The following is a 17,622-nucleotide window of genomic DNA, read 5'->3' on the forward strand; positions in this document are numbered from 1 at the left end:
TAAACAGAGCAGAGAAGGCAGCGCTCATACAAAAACCTTTCCATCCTCCTCCTCACCTTCTCAACACCCCATCCTGCACCCCCAATACTGTGCCCACTGTGCTCCCCAATACTTTCCTGCAGGAAAAGTCCCCCTGAAAATACTGGTACCACACAGATAGTGCACCCCTTTATATTGTGCGCTAGTACAAAAGAATCCCTCCTTCCTTTCAGATCATAACCCCATATAAAACCCTAAATGAGATCCCCCCCATCTCAAATCAAACCCACTTTAGACCTCCAGACCCAATATCAGACCGCAGATAAGACCCCCATATCTGACCCCCATTAGACCTCCAGACCCAAATCAGACCCCCATTAGACCTCTAGACCCCCAATCAGACCCCCATTAGACCTCTCCAGACCCCCCAGTCAGACCCCATTAGACCTCTAGACCACCAATCAGACCCCCATTAGACCTCTCCAGACCACCAGTCAGACCTCTCCAGACACCCGTCAGACCTCCAGACCCCCCCATTAGACCACTTCAGACCCCCAGTCAGACCTCCAGACCCCCAGTCAGACATCCAGACCCCCAGTCAGACCTCCAGACCCCCATTAGACCTCTCCAGACCCCCAGTGAAACCTCTGCAGACCCCCATTAGACCTCCATATCAGACTGCCGCCACTCTCCCTGTCCTGGCTGTCTTCTCTTCTCAGGGCTGGCGCTGCAGTCACCTGACCTCCTGCAGCGTCAGGTCAGTGCTCTATACGTCCTGACGCTGCAGGCAGCCAGGACACAGCAGCCCGGGCCCTGAGAAGAGTGAGCAGGAGGAGGGGTAAGCACTAGACAGCGCTCACAGCGCTTCTCTCCCCCTCCTCCTGCAGACATTATGGAAGCACTCGCTAGTATTCCCTTTATAGGATGCACTGCATCTTATAAAGGGAAAAGTACAGTACCACTGGCAACCGCTGCTACCCCTATAGTTACGCCAGTGGGTGCAAGTATTTACATGGGATCATCCTGGGAATTGTGGGGTGCAAATATTTACATGGGATCATCATAGGAAATGTGGGGTGCGGGTATTTACATGGGATCATCCTGGGACATGTGGGGTGCAGGTAATTACATGGGATCATCCTGGGTGCAGGTAATTACATGGGATCATCCTGGGTGCAGGTAATTACATGGGATCATCCTGGGACATGTTGGGTACAGGTAATTACATGGGATCATCCTGGGACATGTGGGGTGCAGGTATTTACATGGGATCATCCTGGGACATGTGGGGTACAGGTAATTACATGGGATCATCCTGGGACATGTGGGGTGCAGGTAATTACATGGGATCATCCTGGGTGCAGGTAATTACATGGGATCATCCTGGGACATGTGGGGTACAGGTAATTACATGGGATCATCCTGGGACATGTGGGGTGCAGGTAATTACATGGGATCATCCTGGGTGCAGGTAATTACATGGGATCATCCTGGGACATGTGGGGTGCAGGTATTTACATGGGATCATCCTGGGACATGTGGGGTACAGGTAATTACATGGGATCATCCTGGGACATGTGGGGTGCAGGTAATTACATGGGATCATCCTGGGACATGTGGGGTGCAGGTAATTACATGGGATCATCCTGGGACATGTGGGGTCCAGGTAATTACATGGGATCATCCTTGGATATGTGGGGTGCAGGTAATTACATGGGATCATCCTGGGACATGTTGGGTACAGGTATTTACATGGGATCATCCTGGGACATGTGGGGTGCAGGTATTTACATGGGATCATCCTGGGACATGTGGGGTCCAGGTAATTACATGGGATCATCCTTGGATATGTGGGGTGCAGGTAATTACATGGGATCATCCTGGGACATGTGGGGTGCAGGTATTTACATGGGATCATCCTGGGACATGTGGGGTGCAGGTATTTACATGGGATCATCCTGGGACATGTGGGGTGCAGGTATTTACATGGGATCATCCTGGGACATGTGGGATGCAGGTAATTACATGGGATCATCCTGGGACATATTGGGTGCAGGTAATTACATCGGATCATCCTGGGACATGTGGGGTGCAGGTAATTACATGGGATCATCCTGGGTGCAGGTAATTACATGGGATCATCCTGGGTGCAGGTAATTACATGGGATCATCCTGGGACATGTTGGGTACAGGTATTTACATGGGATCATCCTTGGATATGTGGGGTGCAGGTAATTACATGGGATCATCCTGGGACATGTTGGGTACAGGTATTTACATGGGATCATCCTTGGATATGTGGGGTGCAGGTAATTACATGGGATCATCCTGGGACATGTGGGGTGCAGGTAATTACATGGGATCATCCTGGGACATGTGGGGTCCAGGTAATTACATGGGATCATCCTGGGACATGTAGGGTGCAGGGATCATAAATATGGATTCAATACATAAACATCCCGGTCAAAACTGAAACATTATGTTATGCATAGTGCTGCTCTTTAGGGGACGGAGCATGAGACATGAATTCTCTTATATGGTCTTTTACCCCTTTGTCATGCACCTTCCACTGTCGTATCAGTTTTACATGGAGTGTCTCTGTACTGTACCCCACACAGTCGTAACATTCAGGCATCGCATTTCAGTGACTCGTTTGCGCGTAGGTCAGATACATAGCCCCCCCCCCCCCCATTCATCGCAAGTGGGCCGGAAAGTGTTCTTTTAGCCTCCGTCTGGGGTTGCTGTTTTTTGGGCAGGGTTTTATATATAGGGGAGTTTTATGCTAATGCATTTATAGTGTCTACATAAACTTCAGTGGGATCTGTATACATGCGTATGCGGTGAGCTCCCCCTTGTGGTGGCATACAGTCAGGATGTTATTCAATTTTATGGAGGTGTGAAGGAAAGCATGAGATTTGAAGCAACGTGGCACAAAAAATTTTACTTCGTCACTCGATAAAGATAGCTAGTAGCTGGCTCAGCCCCCGGAGTCCTATGCCCTCATTCTCTATGGCCTGCACTTTCCTGCCAAGCCCGTAGGGCACACACATGCTAATCTTCCCAGGCCTATGACTTGAGCAGTAGGTGTGTCCTAGCGTGCTAGACTCCCCCAAAGGTGTTCTGTTCCGTTTGCCGGTATGCCAACCTGTGGGTGAGCCACACCAGGACTGCCACAGGAGGTAGTGGCAGTGGCGTACATAGAGAAGTAAGGGCCCCTTAGCAAGGATCAAACCAGACCCCCCACACAGGACAGAAGGGTTTCCGCCTAAACCCCTTTCGGTGACCATTGGGCCATTTTTTCCACTGCCTCATTTGCTAAAAGTAGTTTAGAGGGTAGAGTCCTGACCAAGTTTTCACCTCCAGTAAAGGAGGAGATGATCCCAGCTGGGCCCCCTCTTGGTAGTGGCCTGGTGGCTTACTTGCAGTCGAAATCTCTGTATATAGGTTAAAGGGTGAATACCTTGGGACGGCCAGGATGACACCCTTAGGTTTAGCCCAAAGTCAAACTGGGTGGTTGACACAGTCGTTCCACACCCACTGATGGTTACATATCCCCTATCCTGTGGATAGGTGATAAGTTCAAATGACTGGAATAGCCCTTTAAAAAGGGTCAGTCCATTATCCCTGTTAAAGGGATTGTCCATGATTACAAAAAGATGGTGGCTTTCTTCCAGAAACAGCACTACGGCTATCCGTGGGTGACTGATCATAGTGAATGGGCCGCGCACAACCTGTGTTTTTGTGAGAAAGGAATGGAAGCCTATACTGTAGACTGGCCCATCTGGTGGTTATAACATCATAAATATAGCATTCACTAATATATATATAGAAAATACACATTTCAGGTGCTGCTTTTTTGAGAAATATGACCAGAAATGTCAATTTTTCTTGCAGAGATCATGCACGATGTGATCCGGAAGGTTAAGAAGAAAGGAGAATGGAAGGTACGGAGCTATGTGTGTCCTTATTGGGGGTCATTTACTACAGAGCATTGGACCATTATAGCTACACCTGCTAACAATCCTTGTTTGTACTGGCCTGCCATGAAACCTCCCAAGAAAATTGCACTTACCCTAGAGCAGGCATGCTCAACCTGCGGCCCTCCAGCTGTTGTAAAACTACAACTCCCACCATGCCCTGCTGTCGGCTGATAGCTGTAGGCTGGTCGGGCATGCTGGGAGTTGTAGTTTTGCAACAGCTGGAGGGCCGCAGGTTGAGCATGCCTGCCCTAGAGGTTTAGTTGGGGTGTAGGTATCTTTCTTTCTGTTAGGCCTCATGCACACGGCCGTTCCATGCATTGGGGATTTTTGCGGTTCCCAATGCACGGGCAACATCTGTACGGCTGCCGCGACAGATCCAGACCCATAATCCGTCTGGAGGCACGGAGAGGAACCCCACGGAAGCACTCCGTAGTGCTTCCGTGGGGTTCCGTGCCTCCGTCCCGCACCGCACTTTCGGATTGCGGACCGATTCAAGTGAAGGGGTCCGCATCCGTGATGCGGTGAGCACACGGCCGGTGCCCACATATTGCGGACCCGCTGTTTGCGGACCACAGCCGGCAACGGCCATGTGCATGAGGCCTTACTGGAAATCTGACACAACACTGTCCAGTAAGAGAAATCTCTGAGCAGCGCCAAAGGGGATTGATTGTTGTACGGAGCCTTTTTATTCCAGAAATCATTGAGATTAGGGCTACACGGCGACATGTATCGCACGACAAAAACCGTACGACTAACTTTTGACGCACCATTGTCGCGCTACATTTTTTGTAGTGATAGTCAATGGTGTCGCACTGTGACATGCAACTTGCTGCGAGGCGACAGTCACACAAAAATCCAACTTGGATGGATTTTTTGTGACTGTCGTGGCGCAGTCGCAGCGTGACACCATTGACTATCATTGTAAAAATTGTCGCGCGACTTTTGTGCGACAACTGTCGCCATGTAGCAGGGCTGCCAACCAGAATTTTTCTTTTTTTTATGGACAACTTATCCCAAAATCACGGACAGCCAACATTTTTTACGGACATAATAAATGATAAAGATTGTGATACGTGTCTATAGCTCAATATACTGATAACAGTTCACTACCAGCATTTAGGCCTCTTTCACACGAACGTGTGCGCTCCGTGGCCGTATTGCGGACCGCATTTGCGGATCCGCAATACACGGGTACTGCCCCGTGGGCATTCTGCATCACGGATGCGGACCCGTTCACTTGCACGGAACCCTACGGAAGCACTACGGAGTGCTTCCGTGGGGTTTCGTCCCGTACTTCCATTCCGGAAAAAGATAGAACATGTCCTGTCTTTTTGCAGAACAGGCAGATCGCGGACCCATTAAAGTGAATGGGTCTGTGATCCGCTGCCCCGCGGTTGGTGTTCGTGCATTTGCAAATTGCGGGCCACGGGGCGCACACGTTCGTGTGCAAGAGGCCTTACTGTGTGAGCTGTAAAATGATGAGATGTAAAATGATCTAGTCAAGTACCACCAGCCTCAAAAAAATCATGGACGCGATTTTTTTTTTTCACGGACACAGGAAAAAAAGTGGTCTATTTTTACGGACTGCCCAGAAATTTCTGGATGGTTGGCAACCCTTCCGTGTAGCCCTAGCCTAATGGTTTAAATAGACTAGAGCGCCCTCTCTAGGACATGTGTGTGCACCAACGTGGCATGCAGAATGGATGAAACACCCCTAGGGGACAACTCAGAAACCGATGATTGTTTCCTCATTTTAGCGGGAAACAAGAACTCGTTGCCGCTAATCCTCCGTTATTCCTGCGTGTTACCCCTGTAATTTCGCCCCCCTGTTTCTGCAGGTGCTGGTGGTGGATCAGCTCAGTACTCGCATGTTGTCTTCCTGCTGCAAGATGACTGACATCATGACTGAAGGAATTACAAGTAAGCAGTGACGTCGGAAGATTGTACCGTACCTTGACAGGGACTTCAGGGGAACCTGTCACCTCTGCTGTGCTGGCCTCACCGATTTCAGTGGGGCGCCACTTCTAGCCTGGCATTTCTGTCCTTTTACAGGACTGACAGGCCGTACCCCGGGGGAGATGAGTACGATGAGACTCGCTGTCCCCGCTGTCACATTTTTCGGATGATGTCTCTTGTTATGCATCAGGAGGCAGGCTGGCCTTATCGGACTCGTCTCAGCGCTGGTGCAGGACTGAATGCCAGTCCAGATGGGGCATCTGAGGGCAGCATTTTAAAGGTGACAGGTTCCCTTTAAAGGGGGGTTCCCAGAAACAACATTTATCACCTGTTCACTGGATGTGTCTGATCTCTGGGTTCCCCACCCATCGACCACAAGAATGGGTGTCCTATTCCACCAGTGGTCCAGCATGCACGCTGCCGCTCCATTCAGTGTCTCAGGCCTGATGAAGGCACCGATTATTGTGACTGGTGGTGATCCCAGTGATCACTTCTCACCTTAAAGGGGTACTCCAGTTATATTAAGTTATCGATAGGGGAAAACTATCAGATTGATCGGGGTCCCCACTGATCACGAGAAAGGGGGCCCTTAACCCATGGAGACCCGCAAAATAAATGGCGCGGACAGTCCGAAGATAGCTGAGTACACTGATCTAATAGTTATCCCCTATCCCAGGGATGGGCAAACTTGGCCCTCCAGCTGTTTCAAAACTACAATACCCATCATGCCCTGCTGTAGGCTGATAGCTGTAGGCAGACTGGGAATGATGGGATTTGTAGTTTTGCAACAGCTGGAGGGCCGAGTTTGCCCATCCCTGCCCTATCCTGTTGATTTGCGCTCATTATGGACACTAAGGGTCCTTTTACGCGGCCAATAGAATGGGTAATGATTGGGAATAAGGTACGTTCATTCCTGATCATTGGCCATTCATTAGCCACATTCACATGCAGCAATGATCTCTGCTGACTGGGGATGAATGATCGTTATTACGATTGTTCGTTCCCATATAGTTTCACCGTTTGTCGGCAGCGTGTGCTCTGTGCCACCAAAAATACAATGACTTTTGATGCGATCACCTGACAAAGGATCATTTGTTGGGTGCTCGACGGTGCAATTACACAGACCAGCTGTCGGGTATTAGTGTTTATTCCCATAGTCTCGACCTTAAAGGGACACGCCCCGGTTCTGCCTTCTCTACTGTGTACGGTCATCTTTACAGCTTCCAAAACCATTAGCAATTTTTTTTTTTCTAATTTTTATTATTTATGTCCCAGTTGTTGAAGACATAAACAAGCGGAGGGAGCCACTTCCAAGCCTGGAGGCCGTGTACCTGATCACTCCGTCTGAAAAGGTAGTATTGACACCGCACATTATAACACCACTAAAGCGTTATATCGGATGGACGTGACTTCGCCTCTTTGCTCAAAATGTTTGAGGAAGAAGAGTAAAATTCACGGGGCTGTGCTCAAGTGCAATGGAAATGAGGACTTCCAAAGTTACCTTTATGGGTATAGAGGGCGTGAGAATGACCGCCATATGTATGCTCATTGGCCGCACTATTCTACATTTCTATGGCAAGATAGATCTTGGGGGGGGGGGACGACACACACCCACAGCGTTGAGTAGTGATAGTCATATCCTGTCCATAAAATAAACCTCATGGTCTCCAAGATCAGACTGGAGATCTAACTTTTGTACAATTCCCATCGCTTAGCCATGACTGTGAATGATGGAGGTGCCTGGTATTAAAGGGGTTATTCCATGGATAATGTAAAAAATTAAAATCGGACATCATATAGTACATGGCAGTCTCTTTCTAACAAAGCTAGAACCAGCCCTGTACCTCACATGGATCCAGAGATCTCCCCATACATTGCTCCAATTGCTCTGCTAGATTTATATCAAGCTGGCAGTTCAGAGGGCGTGCCCTTTATGCTGCAGTTCAGAGGGCGTGCCTTTTATGCTGCAGTTCAGAGGGCGTGCCTTTTATGCTGCAGTTCAGAGGGCGTGCCTTTTATGCTGCAGTTCAGAGGGCGTGCCCTTTATGCTGCAGTTCAGAGGGCGTGCCTTTTATGCTGCAGTTCAGAGGGCGTGCCTTTTATGCTGCAGTTCAGAGGGCGTGCCTTTTATGCTGCAGTTCAGAGGGCGTGCCTTTTATGCTGCAGTTCAGAGGGCGTGCCTTTTATGCTGCAGTTCAGAGGGCGTGCCTTTTATGCTGCAGTTCAGAGGGCGTGCCCTTTATGCTGCAGTTCAGAGGGCGTGCCTTTTATGCTGCAGTTCAGAGGGCGTGGCTTTTATGCTGCAGTTCAGAGGGCGTGCCTTTTATGCTGCAGTTCAGAGGGCATGCCGTTTATGTTGCAGTTCAGAGGGCATGCCCTTTATGCTGCAGTTCAGAGGGCGTGCCCTTTATGCTGCAGCTCTCAGCTAAGGGGGCAATCGAACGATGCAGCTGAGAATTTGTATCCACCCTAAGTGAGATGGAAAAAGAAATAAGGAAAAGAACAAACAGCAGATTTGCACTGTTTTATTGAATAGCTCAGTGGCTATGGTAAGTTTTTAATTACACGCAATTACAAAAGTATTCACATCCAGGTGCTGGTTTTAAAACCGCAGAATATTTTTCGTGGGACAACCCCTTTTAACCCCTGAGACTTATTTTAAGGACTGACCACACAGATCACCCCAGAGGTCAAAACCGTGCTCGAGCATGTAGTCATCCGATCGCTGCTTCCGATAACCGCTATGTTGCCGTCGTCGCTCCATTTCATTGTATTGGTCCTAAACGTGGTCTTGTTTTCACATCTGCTCTCAGATTAACCCTTTCCTCTTATCCCGACTCCTCACTAACTTTCACTTCATATCTTTACAGTTTAAAGGGACGCTAATCCCTGCGGAGCTGATGACTGTAGTGTTCTTCATTAAAGGGCATCTGTCAGCAGTTTTGTACCTATGACACTGGTTGACCTGTTACATGTGCACTTGGCAGCTGAAGGGATCTGTGTTGGTCCCATGTTCATATGTGTCCGCATTGCTGAGAAAAATTATGTTTTATTATATGCAAATGAGCCTCTAGGAGCAACGGGGGCGTTACCATTACACCTAGAGGCTTTGCTATCTCTGCAACTGCTGCGCCCTCTCCACATTGACAGGGCCAGGCAGTGATTACATTTTCACTACCTGGCCCTGTCAAAGTGCAGAGGGCGCGGCAGTTGCAGAGAGCGCAGAGCCTCTAGGTGTAATGGTAACGCCCCCGTTGCTCCTAGAGGCTCATTTGCATATATTAAAACATAATTTTTCTTAGCAATGCGGACACATATGAACATGGGACCAACACTGATGCCTTCAGCTGCCAAGTGCACAAGTAGGTCAGCCAGTTTCATAGTTACAAAACTGCTGACAGATGCCCATGGTCTTCCCCATGACCACCACTTTATCTCACATATCGCCAGTTCTGAGAACCACAAGAAAGTTGTTGCTTTACTTCCTGTCTCAGAAATTAAAGAGAGAAGTGCTCAGTATCTCCCCCTACAACCCCAGAATCTTAGCTCCTTAGACGTATCCTTTCCTTACATCCCGGAGCAGTCCGGGGACTATCAGAAGTGCTCAGTATCTCCCCCTACAACCCCAGAATCTTAGCTCCTTAGACGTATCCTTTCCTTACATCCTTGGAGCAGTCCGGAGACTATCAGAAGTGCTCAGTATCTCCCCCTACAACCCCAGAATCTTAGCTCCTTAGACGTATCCTTTCCTTACATCCTTGGAGCAGTCCGGAGACTATCAGAAGTGCTCAGTATCTCCCCCTACAACCCCAGAATCTTAGCTCCTTAGACGTATCCTTTCCTTACATCCCGGAGCAGTCCGGGGGCTATCAGAAGTGCTCAGTATCTCCCCCTACAACCCCAGAATCTTAGCTCCTTAGAAGTATCCTTTCCTTACATCCTTGGAGCAGTCCGGAGACTATCAGAAGTGCTCAGTATCTCCCCCTACAACCCCAGAATCTTAGCTCCTTAGACGTATCCTTTCCTTACATCCTTGGAGCAGTCCGGAGACTATCAGAAGTGCTCAGTATCTCCCCCTACAACCCCAGAATCTTAGCTCCTTAGACGTATCCTTTCCTTACATCCTTGGAGCAGTCCGGAGACTATCAGAAGTGCTCAGTATCTCCCCCTACAACCCCAGAATCTTGGCTCCTTAGACGTATCCTTTCCTTACATCCCGAAGCAGTCCGGAGACTATCAGAAGTGCTCAGTATCTCCCCCTACAACCCCAGAATCTTAGCTCCTTAGAAGTATCCTTTCCTTACATCCCGGAGCAGTCCGGAGACTATCAGAGGTGCTCAGTATCTCCACCTACAACCCCAGAATCTTAGCTCCTTAGACATATCCTTTCCTTACACCCCGGAGCAGTCCGGAGACTATCAGAAGTGCTCAGTATCTCCCCCTACAACCCCAGAATCTTAGCTCCTTAGACGTATCCTTTCCTTACATCCCGGAGCAGTCCGGGGGCTATCAGAAGTGCTCAGTATCTCCCCCTACAACCCCAGAATCTTAGCTCCTTAGAAGTATCCTTTCCTTACATCCTTGGAGCAGTCCGGAGACTATCAGAAGTGCTCAGTATCTCCCCCTACAACCCCAGAATCTTAGCTCCTTAGACGTATCCTTTCCTTACATCCTTGGAGCAGTCCGGAGACTATCAGAAGTGCTCAGTATCTCCCCCTACAACCCCAGAATCTTAGCTCCTTAGAAGTATCCTTTCCTTACATCCTTGGAGCAGTCCGGAGACTATCAGAAGTGCTCAGTATCTCCCCCTACAACCCAAGAATCTTAGCTCCTTAGACGTATCCTTTCCTTACATCCTTGGAGCAGTCCGGAGACTATCAGAAGTGCTCAGTATCTCCCCCTACAACCCCAGAATCTTAGCTCCTTAGACGTATCCTTTCCTTACATCCCGGAGCAGTCCGGGGGCTATCAGAAGTGCTCAGTATCTCCCCCTACAACCCCAGAATCTTAGCTCCTTAGACGTATCCTTTCCTTACATCCCGGAGCAGTCCGGGGGCTATCAGAAGTGCTCAGTATCTCCCCCTACAACCCCAGAATCTTAGCTCCTTAGAAGTATCCTTTCCTTACATCCTTGGAGCAGTCCGGAGACTATCAGAAGTGCTCAGTATCTCCCCCTACAACCCCAGAATCTTAGCTCCTTAGACGTATCCTTTCCTTACATCCTTGGAGCAGTCCGGAGACTATCAGAAGTGCTCAGTATCTCCCCCTACAACCCCAGAATCTTAGCTCCTTAGACGTATCCTTTCCTTACATCCTTGGAGCAGTCCGGAGACTATCAGAAGTGCTCAGTATCTCCCCCTACAACCCCAGAATCTTGGCTCCTTAGACGTATCCTTTCCTTACATCCCGAAGCAGTCCGGAGACTATCAGAAGTGCTCAGTATCTCCCCCTACAACCCCAGAATCTTAGCTCCTTAGAAGTATCCTTTCCTTACATCCCGGAGCAGTCCGGAGACTATCAGAGGTGCTCAGTATCTCCACCTACAACCCCAGAATCTTAGCTCCTTAGACATATCCTTTCCTTACACCCCGGAGCAGTCCGGAGACTATCAGAAGTGCTCAGTATCTCCCCCTACAACCCCAGAATCTTAGCTCCTTAGACGTATCCTTTCCTTACATCCCGGAGCAGTCCGGGGGCTATCAGAAGTGCTCAGTATCTCCCCCTACAACCCCAGAATCTTAGCTCCTTAGAAGTATCCTTTCCTTACATCCTTGGAGCAGTCCGGAGACTATCAGAAGTGCTCAGTATCTCCCCCTACAACCCCAGAATCTTAGCTCCTTAGACGTATCCTTTCCTTACATCCTTGGAGCAGTCCGGAGACTATCAGAAGTGCTCAGTATCTCCCCCTACAACCCCAAAATCTTAGCTCCTTAGAAGTATCCTTTCCTTACATCCTTGGAGCAGTCCGGAGACTATCAGAAGTGCTCAGTATCTCCCCCTACAACCCAAGAATCTTAGCTCCTTAGACGTATCCTTTCCTTACATCCTTGGAGCAGTCCGGAGACTATCAGAAGTGCTCAGTATCTCCCCCTACAACCCCAGAATCTTAGCTCCTTAGACGTATCCTTTCCTTACATCCCGGAGCAGTCCGGGGGCTATCAGAAGTGCTCAGTATCTCCCCCTACAACCCCAGAATCTTAGCTCCTTAGACGTATCCTTTCCTTACATCCCGGAGCAGTCCGGGGGCTATCAGAAGTGCTCAGTATCTCCCCCTACAACCCCAGAATCTTAGCTCCTTAGAAGTATCCTTTCCTTACATCCTTGGAGCAGTCCGGAGACTATCAGAAGTGCTCAGTATCTCCCCCTACAACCCCAGAATCTTAGCTCCTTAGACGTATCCTTTCCTTACATCCTTGGAGCAGTCCGGAGACTATCAGAAGTGCTCAGTATCTCCCCCTACAACCCCAGAATCTTAGCTCCTTAGACGTATCCTTTCCTTACATCCTTGGAGCAGTCCGGAGACTATCAGAAGTGCTCAGTATCTCCCCCTACAACCCCAGAATCTTGGCTCCTTAGACGTATCCTTTCCTTACATCCCGAAGCAGTCCGGAGACTATCAGAAGTGCTCAGTATCTCCCCCTACAACCCCAGAATCTTAGCTCCTTAGAAGTATCCTTTCCTTACATCCCGGAGCAGTCCGGAGACTATCAGAGGTGCTCAGTATCTCCACCTACAACCCCAGAATCTTAGCTCCTTAGACATATCCTTTCCTTACACCCCGGAGCAGTCCGGAGACTATCAGAAGTGCTCAGTATCTCCCCCTACAACCCCAGAATCTTAGCTCCTTAGACATATCCTTTCCTTACACCCCGGAGACTATCAGAAGTGCTCAGTATCTCCCCCTACAACCCTAGAATCTTGGCTCCTTAGACATATCCTTTCCTTACACCCCGGAGCAGTCCGGAGACTATCAGAAGTGCTCAGTATCTCCCCCTACAACCCCAGAATCTTAGCTCCTTAGACGTATCCTTTCCTTACACCCCAGAGCAGTCCGGAGACTATCAGAAGTGCTCAGTATCTCCCCCTACAACCCCAGAATCTGAGCTCCTTAGACGTATCCTTTCCTTACACCCCAGAGCAGTCCGGAGACTATCAGAAGTGCTCAGTATCTCCCCCTACAACCCCAGAATCTGAGCTCCTTAGACGTATCCTTTCCTTACATCCTTGGAGCAGTCCGGAGACTATCAGAAGTGCTCAGTATCTCCCTCTACAACCCCATAATCTTAGCTCCTTAGACGTATCCTTTCCTTACACCCCGGAGCAGTCCGGAGATTATCAGAAGTGCTCAGTATCTCCCCCTACAACCCCAGAATCTTAGCTCCTTAGACGTATCCTTTCCTTACATCCCCGGAGCAGTCCGGAGACTATCAGAAGTGCTCAGTATCTCCCCCTACAACCCAAGAATCTTAGCTCCTTAGACGTATCCTTTCCTTACATCCTTGGAGCAGTCCGGAGACTATCAGAAGTGCTCAGTATCTCCCCCTACAACCCCAGAATCTTAGCTCCTTAGACGTATCCTTTCCTTACATCCCGGAGCAGTCCGGGGGCTATCAGAAGTGCTCAGTATCTCCCCCTACAACCCCAGAATCTTAGCTCCTTAGACGTATCCTTTCCTTACATCCCGGAGCAGTCCGGGGGCTATCAGAAGTGCTCAGTATCTCCCCCTACAACCCCAGAATCTTAGCTCCTTAGAAGTATCCTTTCCTTACATCCTTGGAGCAGTCCGGAGACTATCAGAAGTGCTCAGTATCTCCCCCTACAACCCCAGAATCTTAGCTCCTTAGACGTATCCTTTCCTTACATCCTTGGAGCAGTCCGGAGACTATCAGAAGTGCTCAGTATCTCCCCCTACAACCCCAGAATCTTAGCTCCTTAGACGTATCCTTTCCTTACATCCTTGGAGCAGTCCGGAGACTATCAGAAGTGCTCAGTATCTCCCCCTACAACCCCAGAATCTTGGCTCCTTAGACGTATCCTTTCCTTACATCCCGAAGCAGTCCGGAGACTATCAGAAGTGCTCAGTATCTCCCCCTACAACCCCAGAATCTTAGCTCCTTAGAAGTATCCTTTCCTTACATCCCGGAGCAGTCCGGAGACTATCAGAGGTGCTCAGTATCTCCACCTACAACCCCAGAATCTTAGCTCCTTAGACATATCCTTTCCTTACACCCCGGAGCAGTCCGGAGACTATCAGAAGTGCTCAGTATCTCCCCCTACAACCCCAGAATCTTAGCTCCTTAGACATATCCTTTCCTTACACCCCGGAGACTATCAGAAGTGCTCAGTATCTCCCCCTACAACCCTAGAATCTTGGCTCCTTAGACATATCCTTTCCTTACACCCCGGAGCAGTCCGGAGACTATCAGAAGTGCTCAGTATCTCCCCCTACAACCCCAGAATCTTAGCTCCTTAGACGTATCCTTTCCTTACACCCCAGAGCAGTCCGGAGACTATCAGAAGTGCTCAGTATCTCCCCCTACAACCCCAGAATCTGAGCTCCTTAGACGTATCCTTTCCTTACACCCCAGAGCAGTCCGGAGACTATCAGAAGTGCTCAGTATCTCCCCCTACAACCCCAGAATCTGAGCTCCTTAGACGTATCCTTTCCTTACATCCTTGGAGCAGTCCGGAGACTATCAGAAGTGCTCAGTATCTCCCTCTACAACCCCATAATCTTAGCTCCTTAGACGTATCCTTTCCTTACACCCCGGAGCAGTCCGGAGACTATCAGAAGTGCTCAGTATCTCCCCCTACAACCCCAGAATCTTAGCTCCTTAGACGTATCCTTTCCTTACATCCCCGGAGCAGTCCGGAGACTATCAGAAGTGCTCAGTATCTCCCCCTACAACCCCAGAATCTTAGCTCCTTAGACGTATCCTTTCCTTACATCCCAGAGCAGTCCGGAGACTATCAGAAGTGCTCAGTATCTCCCCCTACAACCCCAGAATCTTAGCTCCTTAGACGTACCCTTTCCTTACACCCCCGGAGCAGTCCGGAGACTATCAGAAGTGCTCAGTATCTCTCGCTACAACCCCAGAATCTTAGCTCCTTAGACGTACCCTTTTCTTGACACCCCCTGTCTCTTTCTTACGCTGCTTCATTCTCTTGCAGTCTGTCCATTCTCTCATCAATGACTTCAAAGATCCTCCTTCGGCTAAGTACAGAGCCGCACACGTCTTCTTTACTGACTGTAAGTGCACCACTAACACGGACCTCCTTCCGGTCCCCTTCCGTGTACTGTGTCTTCGTCCGCACTCTCTTCACCTCTCCCGCGGTTGACTTTTGGGTCTCGTTTTCTCTCTCCGCAGCTTGTCCCGACACTCTGTTTAATGAGTTGGTGAAATCACGAGCATCCAAAGTTATCAAGACTTTAACTGAGATAAACATTGCTTTTCTTCCATACGAGTCTCAGGTGAGTGCCATGCATGTCGTGCATCTTTCTTGTACTCGCTTGTCACGGTCGTGGGAGTGGGGGGATCCATTTTGCTTACTCTTCTAGTTCTAGTGTATGTGAAACCATGTTTGGGAAATTTGGCCTGCCTCTCAAGCTTGCTGCAGCAGAAATCCTCCCCGCAGTGCTGTCTGCAGTCAAGACCTGAAAAGTTGGTGACTGCACCATAAGCTAGGACCCTCACTTAGTTAGTTGGTCCGCGCCCAAAGATAACTATTCTGGTTTTGCCCCATATTAGTGTTTCTTTTAAGGAATCTTTTGTCTTGTCTATTTTAGGTTTTTTCCTTGGATTACCCCGATTCCTTCCACAGTTTTTACAGCCCCCATAAGGCTCAGATGAAGAATCCCATCCTGGAACGCCTCGCAGAGCAGCTTGCCACCTTGTGCGCCACTTTGAAAGAGTATCCAGCTGTGCGCTACCGTGGGTGAGTGTGCGCTTCCCTGATAACAGCTGGGATGTCGCAGTGCAGAATCTAGAGGTTTAAGGGCTCATGCACCCGACCGTATTTTCTTTCTGTTCCGTTTTTTTTTTTTTTTTGGTCCCCAATGGTTCTCAATGGGTTCGCAAAAAACAAAAAAAACAAAAACGGAAATCCGGACACGCTCATGTGAAAGAGGCCGAAATGAGAGAAGCGACACCTATCTGTAGCCAATTGTATTAGTCTGTAGACAAAGGGCAGCAGATCAGTATAGATACATTGTATCTGGGGGACTATAGGTGGGGGACTATAGGTGGGGGAGCGCTTACTGCTACATGTCCACCCCCCTGACCTCCAGTTCCCTATCTGCCCCCTTTGTATATACACAGCCCTAGGCTTTGGTCTGAGTGGTTTACAATATACTCCCATCTAGTGACTGCGCTACCTAGGACGGTTTATGTTTTTATCTACACATTAAGTTGAAAATACCCAGATTTATTTTTTTAGCGATCTGAATAACCGTTATATTTTAGCGACAACGATCTTTCGTTTTTAATAACACTTCAATTTTGGAGTGTGTACGGCTTTTTGGTCACTTTCTTTTGAATTTTTTTGGGGGCGGAAAAGCAACCAAAAATGGTAAATTGGCCATTTCAAATTTTTTTTCCATTACAGCGTTCACTGTTCTACATTTATAATTGAATTGTTCCGGCATTTTGGGACGCGGCGATGCCTATGATGTTATATTATTTTATGGTTTATTTTCATAATGGGGAAAAGGGGGATTTTTTTTTAGATGTATTTTTACCTTTTTTTCCACCTATATTAAAGGGGTTGTCTCATCTGAGACAATGGGGGGAATATCGCTAGAAATGAATGGAGGGCGGCTGCGCATGCGCAGTGCACCCTCCACCACTTTTAGGGCTCTGTTTAGGAGATAGGTGCGGTTCTCAGCGGTGGGACCCGCACCTTTCAGACAATGGGAGCATACCCTAGTGCTATGCCTCCATTGTCTCAGATGAGTCCCCTTAAGGGACTTGAACATGCGATGTTACCTCCAGGTCTATAAGTGTCTTAGTTACCCTGTGTCTTTCTCCGCAGAGATTACAAGGATAACGCAATGCTTGCACAGTTGATCCAAGATAAGCTCGATGCATACAAAGCTGATGATCCAACTATGGGGGAGGTGAGGCCCGAACTAAAGAATATTTATTGGAAAGACTTTTGTGTGATTTGTGCACATTTCATCTACCAGTCATATGTTGGGTTCCATGCAAGGTCATTAAAGTGTTATCTTCTACCGACTATCGGCTAAAAACGTTGAAATTGCCTTCTGGGTGCAGTGGTTAAGGCGCCTTTAGAATAAGACAAAGCTATTCAAACCATATTATTGGCGATTAGACATTAAAAGGGTTTTTCTAGGACTGAACAATCGATGACCTATCTTTAGGATAGGTCATTAATACTAGATTAGCAGGGGTCTGACTTCCTGCACCCAGCATTCAAGTGAATGGGTGCAGGGGGGCAGATACCAGCCACAACCGCTACACAGTGAAGGTCCGGTGCCAGAACTACTGCAAAACAGCTGATCCGTGGGGGTGTCGGGAATAGGCCCCCCGCCAATCAGAAGGATAGGTCATCAAATGTTAAATCCCAGAGTACCCTTGGCATATTGGTGGGATAGGTGGGGTTCCATCTCAATAGGGAGATTTGGATAATTCCCATAGACTTCAATGGAAAGAGCTGCGTACATGCCCAGTGACCTCTCTCCTCCTAT

General features: G+C 48.7%; 1 protein-coding gene across 3 annotated transcripts in view; it reads left to right on the plus strand.

Annotated features, from left to right (window-relative positions):
• The window catches only part of STXBP1 (syntaxin binding protein 1), a 122,996-nt gene that overhangs the window by 77,139 nt on the left and 28,235 nt on the right, over positions 1-17,622 (plus strand). For all 3 annotated transcript variants that reach the window (XM_044306240.1, XM_044306239.1, XM_044306238.1), the window contains exons 2-8: positions 3,874-3,923; positions 5,798-5,879; positions 7,191-7,267; positions 15,087-15,165; positions 15,284-15,387; positions 15,703-15,851; positions 16,947-17,031. In XM_044306240.1, the coding sequence (XP_044162175.1) occupies positions 3,879-3,923; positions 5,798-5,879; positions 7,191-7,267; positions 15,087-15,165; positions 15,284-15,387; positions 15,703-15,851; positions 16,947-17,031 (621 nt within the window). In that variant the 5' untranslated portion in view covers positions 3,874-3,878. The remainder of the gene's footprint in view (positions 1-3,873; positions 3,924-5,797; positions 5,880-7,190; positions 7,268-15,086; positions 15,166-15,283; positions 15,388-15,702; positions 15,852-16,946; positions 17,032-17,622) is intronic.

Source organism: Bufo gargarizans, chromosome 9 (genome assembly GCF_014858855.1).
Source record: "Bufo gargarizans isolate SCDJY-AF-19 chromosome 9, ASM1485885v1, whole genome shotgun sequence".
Classification (NCBI taxonomy): Eukaryota; Metazoa; Chordata; class Amphibia; order Anura; family Bufonidae; genus Bufo; species Bufo gargarizans.